General features: G+C 50.5%; 1 protein-coding gene and 1 pseudogene across 4 annotated transcripts; both read right to left on the reverse strand.

The window, feature by feature from the left end:
- Positions 1–1,656: 1,656 nt before the first annotated feature.
- On the reverse strand, positions 1,657–4,657 carry LOC136475645 (aspartate--tRNA ligase 2, cytoplasmic-like; annotated as a pseudogene).
- Positions 4,658–6,932: 2,275 nt separating this feature from the next.
- On the reverse strand, positions 6,933–12,002 carry LOC136475650 (squamosa promoter-binding-like protein 3). Of its 4 annotated transcripts, XM_066473231.1 has the most exons (6): positions 11,762–11,889; positions 11,385–11,613; positions 10,322–11,056; positions 10,036–10,178; positions 9,174–9,434; positions 6,933–7,659 (listed from the first exon to the last, which is right to left on the reverse strand). In XM_066473231.1, the coding sequence occupies exons 3-6, from the start codon at positions 10,999–11,001 to the stop codon at positions 7,292–7,294; spliced, it is 1,452 nt and encodes a 483-aa protein (XP_066329328.1). In that variant the 5' UTR covers positions 11,002–11,056; positions 11,385–11,613; positions 11,762–11,889; the 3' UTR covers positions 6,933–7,291. The 4 variants fall into 4 exon arrangements, with proteins under 4 accessions (XP_066329328.1, XP_066329326.1, XP_066329325.1 ...); XM_066473229.1 differs by lacking the exon at positions 11,385–11,613 and having other exon boundaries at positions 10,042–10,178; positions 11,762–12,002; XM_066473228.1 differs by lacking the exon at positions 11,385–11,613 and having other exon boundaries at positions 11,762–12,002.
- Between the last annotated feature and the right edge of the window lie 1,031 nt (positions 12,003–13,033).

The following is a 13,033-nucleotide window of genomic DNA, read 5'->3' on the forward strand; positions in this document are numbered from 1 at the left end:
AACTGTTCTCTACACTAATTCTACATCACCGTTGAGCAGAAATAGAATTAATGGAAGACAAAACATTATAATATTGCCAAACAATATTATAATCAATTAAAACATATCTATTTTTAAAATTAAATTCTCCCGTTGGTTCGAATTTAATAATGAAAATTATATCTTTAAATACGCAGCAGAAAATCATTCAATTTGATGAATTTTACCCACAGGAAAATCCTCTTTTCTATTTTCTTTTGAGCCATTTTCTATTTTCCATGGAATAAAACTTTTACTGGAAAAAGAAAAAACAAAATTAACTCAAAAAGCATACTGTTCTTCAGCCCAGCCATTGAAAACGGCCCGGCCCACTGCCTTTTACCGCGCGCTGCCCGCACCCAGGCCGCAACCTGGGCCTAGGCCGGCGAAGCCGCTCGGCCGCGCACCCCGCCTGGGCCGCGACGCTGGCCCATTCGATCTGAGCCGTCTGTTCAGATCCGACGGCCGAGCGGTGATTTTGGACGATTAAAACCTGCCACGACCGCCCCGATCAGAAACCCTAGTTTCATTCTCATTCGCGCTCTCTCTCTCTCTCTCTCTCTCTCTCTCTCTCTCTCTCTCTCTCTCTCTCTCTTCGCCTCACAGCTCTCTCTTCTCTCCTCAGTACCACATCACCAAGTGACGAGCTTCGACGGCGAGAGCGAGCAGCGAGCCCCGGCGCCGTCGCCGGCCCCCTCGCCGACGTGCGCGCTCCCCAGCGGGTGAGCGCGCCGCCGTCGAGCGGCCTGGCCGCGGCGCCCCTGTGGCCTGTTCCGGTGAGCAGTTCACCCTCGGCCGACCCTTTCTTTTCCCCGCGCACCGACGTGACTGCAGTGCCGCGCAACGGCGAGGTAGGCCACCCCATTCCCTTTTTTTGATTCGTTTGTTCGGATTTCATCCGATTTCCCGATTAGGGTTAGGGTTAGGGTTTGGGATGGCCATTGTTTTTCTTTTTCCCGAATCGCTTTTGGGTTTTAGGGTTCGGTTTTGTCATGAAAACGAGCCCTCAATTTTTCTTTAACCCAGTTAGGGTTAGGGTTTATCCGAACCCACTGCTTTTCTCAGATCCGAAAGGATCGGAGTTATGGTTCAACTGAACGTCGGCCGAAACCCTCTTTTGCTTAGATCCGCACTGGATCTAATCAACTTTTTTTCTTTTCTAAACGGTTCACCCGTTCTAAACCAAAACCCTAGAAAAAACCATCGCTCTGGTACCATTGTTAGACTATTAGGATCGTCTAGGTAGGGATCCAGACGGGGTGCATGATAGATCAAAGACCTAGAACTAGTTCTAGTACTACCAGAGGAAAAACAGAGAGGGGTAGTTGAGGTCTTAGGACCTGACACCGCGGAAGGGGTAGATCCAGAGGCCTCTATCGGGTTTGCTGGTGTAGGCTGCGCACGGGCAGCGACGGTCGGGGAAGAGGGTGCCAGCGATGAAGATGACGACGGCGCAGTGCTGTGGCGGAGGTACTTCCCGTCACTGGCTGCGCCCCTCACTTAGATCGGGTTTAGGGTTTGTCGGTGGGGAGGTCGGCTCAGGTCAACCTCGTGATTAGAGCCGCCGGCCCCACCTCTTTATATAGCGTAGGGTGACAGGGGTCCTCCAGCCACGGTGGGCTAGACGTCCCCGATCAGGGCGCATGATCAAAGGCCCAACTGGGCCGTTGGGTCCAGTTAGGTTAGAGATCAAACTAACAAACAGCACTTAACAGCATTATGGGTATACTGGCAATGCTGCTTGCTGCGATATGTGGTAGCAGTTGAAATGGTAACATGCTAGTGAGCAAAACAGGGGTGCAGTGTTGATTTTTGGAACCGGAAAGACCTTTGCATTAACCATGCATCTTTTTACACACTGAATCAGGTTTACACCAATCTCAAAGGCAACCGAGCTCATGCAGTGAACACTGGTTGGGCCATGCTGGCACTGATTGATGCAGGACAGGTCTGCTACTTACTTAGCCTGTGGCTTTGGATACTCTGATTCGGTGTGCGCATTCAGAACGGTACTTAAATCTCGTCACATACTGCAGGCTGAGAGAGATCCAACACCCCTACACCGAGCAGCGAAGGTTTTGATGAACTTGCAATCAGACGACGGAGAATTTCCTCAGCAAGTAAGTAATTTAACAACCGGTCCACAGATCAGAGATACTAACATTAGTTCACTCTTCCAATAACTCATATAATCTAAGTTCAACTTCTCACCCTTTTATTATTTACTAGCTATAATTGCACTGCCTAACACATACAGGAGATCATAGGAGTGTTCAACAAGAACTGCATGACCAGTTACTCCCAGTACAGGAACATCTTCCCAATTTGGGCTCTGGGTGAGTACCGGTGCCGCGTCGTGGGAGCTGGCAAGCAGTAGTGCCCTGTGCCCCCACATCAGGAGTTGCGCTCCTAGTAGTTCCAATAATGTATATTGAAGGAGGTTTGTAATGACAGATTCAGGTCGCTTGATAGACTCTTTTTGTTCGTGTGAAAACTGATGTAGTCTGTCGAGTTGCACTTGCGAAATCCAATCGGCGATCGAGTACATACATGTTTGCTTATTCATTACAACAGCATCAGATCATCAGATGGGTGTCTCTGTCAGGGCGCCAGCCTCCTGGGGTCGCGCGGGAACAGCGACGTCTTCCTGCTTCCTGATGTTACCGAGGCCGCAGAAGAGCATGACGACGCGCTCCAGCCCGACGCCGAACCCGCCGTGCGGCGGCGCGCCGTACCGGAACGCGTCGACGTAGGTGGCGATGGTGGCGACGTCGATGCCCCGTGCCGCCGCCTGCGCCGCGAGCAGCTCGGGGACGTGCACCCTCTGCGCGCCGGAGATGATCTCCTCGCCCCGGACGAACACGTCGAAGGAGCAGCTGTAGCGCGGGTCCTCCGGGCACGGCATGGTGTAGAACGGCCTCACCGCCGACGGGTAGCGGCACAGCATGTAGAACTCCGTGCCGTACCTGTCCCGAACGAGGTCGCCCAGCTTCTTCTCGGCCTCCGTGTTGAGGTCGCCCATGGGGTCCACGTGTACCCCGGCTTCCTGCAGCATCCGGATGCCCTCGTCGTAGTCCATGCGCAGCGTCGTCCTCAGGTACTTCACCGGCTCGAAGGGGTACTGCCTCTGGATGGCCTCCAGCTCCTTGGCACACTTGTCGTTCAGGTGGTCGAACATGGCCACGAACAACTTGTCCACGACGTCGCACACCTGCTTTCCACAAACAAGAGGAGTAGGAGGAGGAGAAGCGTGTCAGTGTACATGTGAATAGCTAGCAGCTTTACCACAGACAGGCAGCAGAGACGGCCGGCCGGGCCGGGCAGGGCCGGCAGCAATGACCCTGACCTCGGTGTAGTGGTCCCTGAGCGCCATCTCGACGTCGAGGCCGACGAACTCGCACAGGTGGCGGTGGGTGTTGGAGTCCTCGGCCCTGAACACGGGGCCCACCTCGAAGACGCGGCCGAAGCCGCCGCACACGGCCATCTGCTTGTGCAGCTGCGGCGACTGCGCCAGGCACGCCGGCTGCCCGTTGTAGTCCAGCTTGAACACGGCGGCGCCGCCCTCGCTCGAACCGCCGATCAGCTTCGGCGTGTGGATGCCCACGAACCCTTCCGACAGCAGCACCTGCCTGAACACCTGTACATCGATTTGTGGCATGCAGCGGTGTCAGTCTGTCAGAGCAGAGTTACATACAGTACATACGTAGTATATCAAGAATTGGCTGAATTGGGCATATATATGCATCTTGGATCAAGTTCGTCTCCGGAGCAGATCAGCTTACATTTTCGACCTCGCATTGGATGCGGAAGATGGCCTGGTTGGCGGCGGTGCGCAGGTCGATCACCCGATAGTCCAGCCGCTTGTCCTGCCCAACATGAACCACCTGCTCCCCTGCCTATATGAACATAGTAATCCATTCATGCATGTTTCCAGTAAACCATTCATCTTCATCGCGCACATATATAGCTGACAGAAATCAGAATGTACATGAACGGCAGCAAGAGCAGCTTACAGCTTTGGCTCTGGCGACGTCCTCCTCGCTCCGCGCCGCGTCGTCGACGCCGATGGGGAGGGCGGGGACGGCCCTGCTGACGCAGTGGAGCTTCTCCACCTTGATCTCCACGAGCTGCTGGGTGGTACCGCGGACGGGCTCCCGCGGCAGCGACACGGCACCGGCGACGTCCACCACCGACTCCCGGCTCAGCCCGGCCGCGAACCGCGCCATCCCGCCGTCCCCGCCCGCGCCGCCGCCGGCAACCACGCACTGCACGGTGGCCCCGCCCTGCCGCAGCACGAGGAACGCCACGCGCCGCCCCACGGCGCGCACCGCCTGCGCCGCGCCGCGCACGCGCACGGCGTGGCCCGACGACTCCGGGCCCAGCGACGCCACGTCCGCCCAGGCGTACCCCGCGTACAGCGGCCGCAGAGCGCCTATGGTGGCGGCGTCGCCGTAGTATTCCTCCTCCTCCTCGTGGTGCTCGCCTCCGGACGCCATGGCGTTCTGCGTGCTGCGTGCTCTGGCTGGCTGCGGTGCAGGCCGGGCGGTGCCGCGCTCAACTGGTGGACGCTCTGGCTCTGGCTCTCTTTGACAAGCTCAGCGTCCGTCAGTGCGCGGAAGCTGCCTACGTTTGAGGGCAGTTGTATTGTAGTGCTCGGTGGGCGCCGCCGCTGGTAAAGTAGTAACTCCACTTGGCCGCCCATGTGACCGCGCCGTCGACGTCGTCCATGGTCCTTGACTTCAAAGGCTGACGGGTTGTTAAGAAAACGGGGGTCTTTTGCAAAAACAGTAAAAAATAAGTACGGCACTCTTCTTGTCCATGTGAAACTCTCGGAGGCCCGGTTCGCCGGGAGGAATTTGGAAGAATCTAGATATATTCGGAGGAATTTGTGAGAACATAAACAGTGTTTTTCATCCGCGCACATAGCCTCATAAACATATTGCTTTGCTACTTGATGGTGACGAAATACTAACATGACACTCCATGGGAGGAAGTGGAAAGCGGACAACAGGGGGTGGATAACGAGCCAACTACGTACACTTTTTTGAGCTTTTGTTTTTTAAAATTGACAACCGCCAATAATAAGATGTGGATATGGCCAGACAGACGTATCGCCACACGTGCGTGCTTTGCCTTCGCAAGTCCCTATGACAGCTCATAGGGACATCTGTATCATCGACCTCCTATGAGCTGGAGGAGAGGAAATGAGAGTACAAAGAATGACATATGAGCACAACCCTCACGTGGGACCCACTGGTCAAGAGTCAAGCCATGGGGATCTAGCATGGTATATTGGCATGTATGGTATGCGGTGCCGAGGTGTGGAGTAGGTCAGAGCTTGTTCGGACCGCATGACACTCCATGATAAGTGTGGGGAAGCCAAAAACGATACTTTAAGAGTTTTGTTGTCTAAATGATCCTTTAGCAAGTTTGGTGACGTGAAAAATGTGTTTTGAGTGTTTAAAGGCCTACTTGGTTGGGTTGCAAAACTCGCATAACCAAAATTAAGACAAACCTATAAAATTTGGCTATTGATTAGTTCAAAAAATTGGCACACCAATTTTTATGGCCCAAATCATGGGAAAACCACTAAAAAAAACTTCTTCACTCTAATATGAGGAAAAATGATCACTACTATGTCATGACACTCAACTAATTGTATTACTACATTTTTTGCCCTAACTTTTACAAGCCTTGATTTTGGCTTGCCATGATTTCAGTAGGGCAACCCAGGCCCTTTGACACCATGAGGCAAGTTCAGAAACCGTTCGTTTGTGTATTTTACTCTTGTGTGGGCAAGATTGCCGCCCGTCGCGATTAATCTCCTTCCAACAATTTGGGACGTGCTTTTAGAAGGTAAAAGCTAAAGCTCACTCGTGTGATTTGAGCCTTTCCCTCACTTGAATTTTTCTACCCAACCCAAGGACACCACGTGGTCTTCTCCAAATCCGGCGACCTTAGAAGGGGCTCGGGGGAGGCAAGCTGGTCAAGCGATGGGGACAACGGGAGGGTGACGTTAGGGTTCTTGCGACGTTCGAGGTGGCCAGGCAAGGGCGGGGCGAGGGTGCCCATGGCCATGGCGGCGGCGGGAGGGAGGAGGGAAGAAGGAGGCTGCTGTGAGCGTGGTAGGGTCTAAAGCAAGCTCCTTGGCCACGGTCCTACTGGGCACGGCGGGGCGGTGGGCATTGGGTAGCGACGGAGGGAGTATGCCCTCAATGTTGCAATCAATTAAAAAAATAAAATAATTCTGGTTGTACCTACTGTACTATAGGGATAAGAAAGTCTTTTATCAAACTAGTATCCTCTATTATCTGGTTGTAGATAATACGTCCAGCACTACTTTTCAACGAATAAATAGTATTTTTCTCTCACAGTAAATCATCGTCAGTCAAATTTCAGCGAAACAAACAGGGATTCTGGTTGTGGGATTTTTATTATGTCTCCCATTTATCCATCCCGTTTTGAAAGAACGCGGATTTTTTTTATCCAGTTTGCAGAATCCCAAGGGCATTAGAAACTTCTCTGGTACGGAGTAGGTTGCAGTTTGCAAAACTTCCTGCGACAGTTGTCGATCCGAACCGCACAGGAATAATCCAAAATTAGAGCGAGGGGTCCTTCGTTTGGCGGCCGCCGCGGAGGAATAGGAGTCTGGGTGGGCGGCCGGCGAGAGGTCGGCGCCGGGGTTCCTCGACGCTGATAGCTAGGCCTGATGCATCGCAGTTGCCAGTTGCGGGAAGGAAAGCTCCAAGCACGACCGCAGCCGGAGATGGGAGGAAGGCCGGTGCCGGCCCGCGGGCAACGAGCGAGGCGGGGCAGGGAGAGCCGTGCCCGCCCGGGTCCAGCGCCGCCGCCGCGGCGTCGTCCATTTGTTCTCCAGCCAGCAGTTAACGCCCTCGTTGCGCAAACAACAGCGGTTAAGAACTTAAGATCATCAATCATCATTCATCAGATGCAATAGTGTTCCATCCAACGCATCGAGAATTTGAGACAGGATCCGAACAAAAGCGTCCACCATCACTCTTCTGAAGCAATCAAGTTACATTACACAAATAAATAGCTAGCGTCACAAAACTGTGGATTATTCAAGCACACGGAGTTTCCATGGCGACAAGGCTCGGATCCAGATCGATCCGAGCCTAGGTTTGCAGGCCTTTTATTCTGTTCGTTCAGAGCAAACATGCACATTCAAAACTCCGAGTTCCAGAGTTCCAGAGACTCCGAAGCCGAGTCCGATCCCGCGCGGACCGTGCGCTCTGCCTGACGGAAGAAAGCATCAGCGCATCAGGTCATAGTGGGACGAGGAGCTGTCGTACGAGGACGGTGGCCTCGGGAGCTGGAGCAGCTCCTGAGCCGTTGCAATGGCGGCGCCACTGCTGCCCAGGGCATCGAGAGCCTGAAACCGTGCATGGGCATGATGGCCCAGGGCCACGCCGCCGTCTTGCCAGAGCCCTGGTGATGAAGCTTGCATCACAGAGCTGGAGCTGGCGGCGAGGGTGCTCAGGCCAGTGTGGTGGTGGTGCAGCTGAGCCGTTGGCTGCTGGTTGGTACCAGCACCAGCCGAACTGTTTGACAGAAGAGAGAGAGCACGCTGAAGATCCGGGGCTCCCTTCGGGTTGGAGACGACCGCAGAAGCTTCAACGCCTGGAAACACGTCAAGGGAAGGATGCATGTTATGTTACTAGGTATGTTCAGCGATAATCAAAATCCTCAAGTTTGTTGAAAATGCATATTTATTCGATACGATAAATGCCATGTATGCTACTGCAACTGTTGTCCAGTCTTAGTTGTTTATTTGGAAACAACCATTCCTGACAGGAGTATATGACTTATTATGAGATAAGAGTGCAGTGTTAAGTTCAGTTAATCTTATAGTTCATACTCCCTCCGTTCCAAATTATAAGTCGCTTTGACTTTTTTTAGTACATTCATTTTGCTATGCATCTAGATATAATAATATGTCTAGATACATAGCAAAATGGATGAGCCAAAAAAATCAAAACGACTTATAATTTAGAACGGAGGGAGTAGTAATTAAAACTAAAGCATAGTAGGATCAATAATTTTCCATATAGAGGATATCATCAATACCAAAATCAATGATGATTAGATCATTTACAGAAAAACAACATTCTGGCTGGGTGCCTCTCGAGGCTTTGCCTGCATGTGTAGCATTAGGAACCACAAGTTTTGAGCAGCACAAGCAAAAATCAATCAATCAGTTAAGTTATTCATGGAATCTGGAACCCAAGCATATTGTCTATGAGGATGACACTGTTGGCTACTTACTAATTTCCCCAACAATACAAGAAAAGGAATAACAAAAATTGGCAGTTGGAATCTACTTGGCAATGTACCAAATTTCAGAACCAACCATGAGTGCCATCTATCACAACATGCCAAATTTGGGAACCAACCATGATATAACCCCCCCCCCCCCACCACCACCTTACACAGAGATCAATACAAACCGTCCTAGGTCCCAATTATGGTGCAGTGAGGCCTGATTCTGAAAAGTTGGCTTAGCATGCTGTATCCTTTGGCCATGTTATGAAAGAGCCGAATCAAGGTTTAGGTGGCAGCTACTGATGTTGGCAATTCAGTAAAGTGGACAAGTTTCAGATGAGCCTGCAGGTCTTTGCTGACTCAGCACTTGCAAAACATAAATCATATGCTAGTGTGTTCAAGCCTTGAGTAAAAACGCTCAATCATGTTGCAATAAGCTAGTACAAAGGCAAGAAATAGATTACTTGGATGTTACTAAAAAAATGGTGACTGATGGTCATTAACTGACCAAGATAAAAACATGGAAAATATGGCCTAGCAGTCAGGCTCTGATCTCGTCCCTTCCAAAGAAAGGTTCTCAGACCGCAAATGCAAATTCAGAAACATGCTATATTCTAGTGTGATGCAAACGTATATGAATGATACAGGTACACAATATAAGTCCTAAACTTCAAATCAGGCGGTAACAAATTATGTACACTAACACAGAGACAGAAGAATCATCTAAAAGATAAATTTTATGAAAGGCTCCTATAATAATAAACACTATAGGTACACCTATCTACGAATTTTCCCTGGTTTGGAATTTCAGGAGAAACAGTTTTTCAAGCAAGTGACTGACCATCGGTTCATAAGTACAGATGAAAAATTACCTTGATCAAGGACCTTTGCACTAGTTCCTTTTGAAGCCATGAACCCATCAAAATCTTGATGGACACCATGTGGCATAAAGTTGTTCCACACCTGCTGACTTGATAGCTGCAACCCATCAACATCAGCAGCTCTTAACCAAGGAGCTTTTGTTTCTGCAAATTTGAAGCCTCCTACTGGGTTATCCCATGAAGAACTTGCACAGCTTCTCATTTGACCATAAGGACCTTGACCAAACAGAAGGCTTGTCTGTTGTCTTGTGTCTGTTTAAGAAAGGCAAGACAAATTCAGTGCTAAAGCTAACAGATTCAGCAATGGAACAAATTATTTGCATAGTATTAATGTTGAAGCTGCTTTCGTACAGACCACAAAGTGCTGAAAATATAGTGGTCATGGCATGGACTTAATAATTTGAACTAAGGCTTACTCAGCTTCCTAGTATCTCCAAAGCATCAATTTGTTTGTGCAAACGTAAATTGGGTTTTCCTGAAGTATAATGTGGAACATAACCATATCGAGAGATGGCATCAAGGCAGACAAAACTGAATCATGTGTTAGATATCTAAATTGAAAAGAACGGAGCAAATGTGCCCCTCTATACAAATCAAAATGGCACTCCCTCAGATGGAGTTCATCAGTTACCAACACTGCCAGAGTAACCATGTCATCTAATATCGTAAGTAAAAAAAATTGAATCACACCTTAAAAATCATGACACTGAATTGTGAAATAACAAGGAGATCAATTTCACAGATAAAATATGCAGCTTTGCATTCCTAAGATTCTTAAACATAATAGTTGCTAGAAGAAGAAAAATAAATAATGTGTTGGCTTCACAAAATGACAAGGCAACCAAAGGCTTACTACTACCATAGAACATTGCGGACAGCCTTGATGAGCCAGAAGAAAGTGCTTCAGGCTGTGGCTTCCGTCTGCGGGCATTGTGATCATTGAGGCGCCTGCGGCAGCTTTTTTTCTTCTGGTCAAACTCAGATAATCCATGGAACCTGTAAGAAATTGGATTTTCAACATAGCAGAACATTTTTCCTTCCTCTCAAGGATACCAAGACATGGATCCAAGCAAACGAACAGAAAACGTGTTTCTCCACAGAAAAGTGAGGCTCGGTTTATTACAGGCTAAAGAACTCACCGGCTACACTGTTGACAAAAGCGCTGCTCCAGACCAGCAACAACCACCTTGGGAGCCTTAGAATGAGGTTCACAGACTCTGTGCTTCCGATGGTATTCTTTAGCAGAAGAGAGATCAACCTTGCAGCCTTCAACCTGACAGTATGATTTATGCGTGTTTGGAGCCGGCTTTGCCTTCTTCACAGAAGCTGGAGGAGGAGTCACTGCACTTGTATCTGACGGCAAACTCTTGACACTCTGGCCTCCACTGACATCTTCAAAATATGTTCTCTTGCCAAGCTTCAGGCTAAGCACCGGCTCTCCACTGCTGATGGCAATCACCAACGACGGAGAGGTTCTGGCGTCATCAACCTTCCCCGAATCAGTGTTCTTGTCAGGCACTTTGGCAGGAGCAAAATTGAGCTCCATGCTGTTCCCCTTGGCCTTGGGCGAAGAATCAGTCGACGCGGATACAGAGCTCTTGGATGGACCATACCCCATCTCCGAGCTGGAAGAGAAGGTGCCGCAGGAAGAATGCACTGATTCATGCCTTGTGGCCTCAAGGCCTGCAAACTTGGCCTCACCCTGAGGCGCAGCAGTCATCCTGGGGTTCTCGCTCCCGTTTGCGCCTATGGGCAGCAAATTCTCCCAGTCCCACAACACGGAGGCCTTCTGGTTCCAGTCCATCCCAAAGGAGCCCATGCCAGGATCCAAAATCTGAGCCGCTGCTCCTACTTGTCTGCCGAAGCAGCTACCTCTGAAGCAACAAAATGGAAGAGGGAAGCAGGTTAAGAACAGAGAGAGTTCGGCTCATGGAAGTTGCAGAAACTGGACAGATTTGCAGGAGCATATCTGGGCCACTCAACTATGCTGCTATGCACCATCATTAAATTCACAGAGAAGTACGCAAGGTGATATCAGAACGGAGGGTGGCATGTTCCGGAGAGCAGCTGAAGTTTTACTAGAGAAATCGTCAATCATGGCAAGAACAGCAGCGCCATCATATTCTAGTCTAGCACCAAGAAAGGCAAGGAAAAAACCCACAAGTACGCCAATCAAGGTGCAGCAAAAGGCCAAGTACTCACCACTCCGCCGCTCCAAGAAAAAGGAAACGGACAGGACAACCTGCCCTCTCAATCCGCATCAGCACGCTGGACAGCCATGGTGGAGCTCGAGCCGTGGCGGCGGCGGCGCATCGATGAGCTCGTGGTGGCAACAAGCAAGAAGCTCAGCCCCGCGCACCGGGACACAAGCTCACCTTCATCAAGCCTCCTGAGATCTACACCCTATTCCTCTCCTCTCCTCCCCCTCAGCCTGGAAACCACAGCATCGCCAAGTCGTCAACAACAACTCCGGCGGCTGGACCCTACGCACATCATGGCAGGCAATTGGGAACCACCACTGACCACCCCCCGCACCGCAATTTTACTCCCTCCGTCCGATCTTTCAGCAAGAATCTCACCTCCTCGCTGTGGATGATGGAGAATCTGTGCCTCGTTGCAGCTCTTGCACAGCGACCGGCAAAGGGGGGCAAGCAGTGGGGAAGGGAACCAGGGCCTCGGAAACCCAAAAGACAGCAGCAGCGAGGAAAGGGGAGCAGATAAGAAAGACAAGACTCCCAATTATCGATACAGTACGCACGATATGGCCAGCCTTTTTATTTTGCATCCATCATCTCTCTCTCTCTCGCTCTGCAGTCTGCACGGCTCGGGGCTTCCCCAACGCTCCGCACTCCACGTTAGCAACTCATGTACTCCGTACACATCAGTCTGAATGGTAGCTCCGCAGACGGCCAGAGAGACCTGCAGAAGCACTGCTGCTTGTTCTGACAATTGGCCTTGTTTAGTTGGGTGGAATTTAGTAATTTGGTTACGGTAGTATTTTTGTTTTTATTTGATAATTATTATTTAATTATGGACTAATTAGGCTTAAAATATTCGTCTCGTGATTTTTAATCAAACTGTGTAATTAGTTTGTTTTTTTTTTACATTTAATGCTCCATGCATATATCGTAAGATTCGATGTAATGAATACTGTAGCACTTTTTGGATAAACTTTTTAAAACTTAAAAAAAAAAGGCCATTGTGGAAAAAAGTAAGGACCCGGTGACAGATTAGTACTGTACTGGAGAGAGAACCCGTGAATCCATGACGATACGATGCAACCATTAGCCTGCGTTGGGCAATTGGTGGTTTGAAGGCTGCCTCCTCCGCAACCACCACCACCGAGGTCCAAGGCAGAAGGCACATGGCCGTCCCTGACCCCCAAGCACAAGCACAAGCAGGGCTCACCACCAGTGACTGCTGTTTACTGCTGCTGCGGCTGCAGCAACCAACCACAACTGCCTCTGGGCTTCTTCCAGCTACTCCTCGCCGTCCTACGGCGTGCGGCCACTACGCCCGCCACGGGTGCCCAGTGCCGAGCCGTGCGACGAGCCCAGTGCCACGAAAGGACCCTCCTTTCTGTGCCGGATTTCCAGGACCCTGGTGGCAAAGCTCGTGTTGCCACATTTGGAACTTGGAAGGATGGTAGAATGGCCTCTCCGCACTGTACCGCTGTACTCCGCCAGAGCAAAAGAGTGGCGAACATGAGTGGATCGGAAACAGTGGCGCCCTCTCTCTCTCTCTTGCACTCTCACTGCGGATGTGGTGCCCTTTTCAAGTCGTGCTGCCATGCTCCGTTTGGCATTGCACTGCACCGTGCCACAGTGGTCAGTGGATAAACAGTGACAGCA

This window comes from Miscanthus floridulus, chromosome 8 (assembly GCF_019320115.1).
Source record: "Miscanthus floridulus cultivar M001 chromosome 8, ASM1932011v1, whole genome shotgun sequence".
In the NCBI taxonomy this organism is placed as follows: domain Eukaryota; kingdom Viridiplantae; phylum Streptophyta; class Magnoliopsida; order Poales; family Poaceae; genus Miscanthus; species Miscanthus floridulus.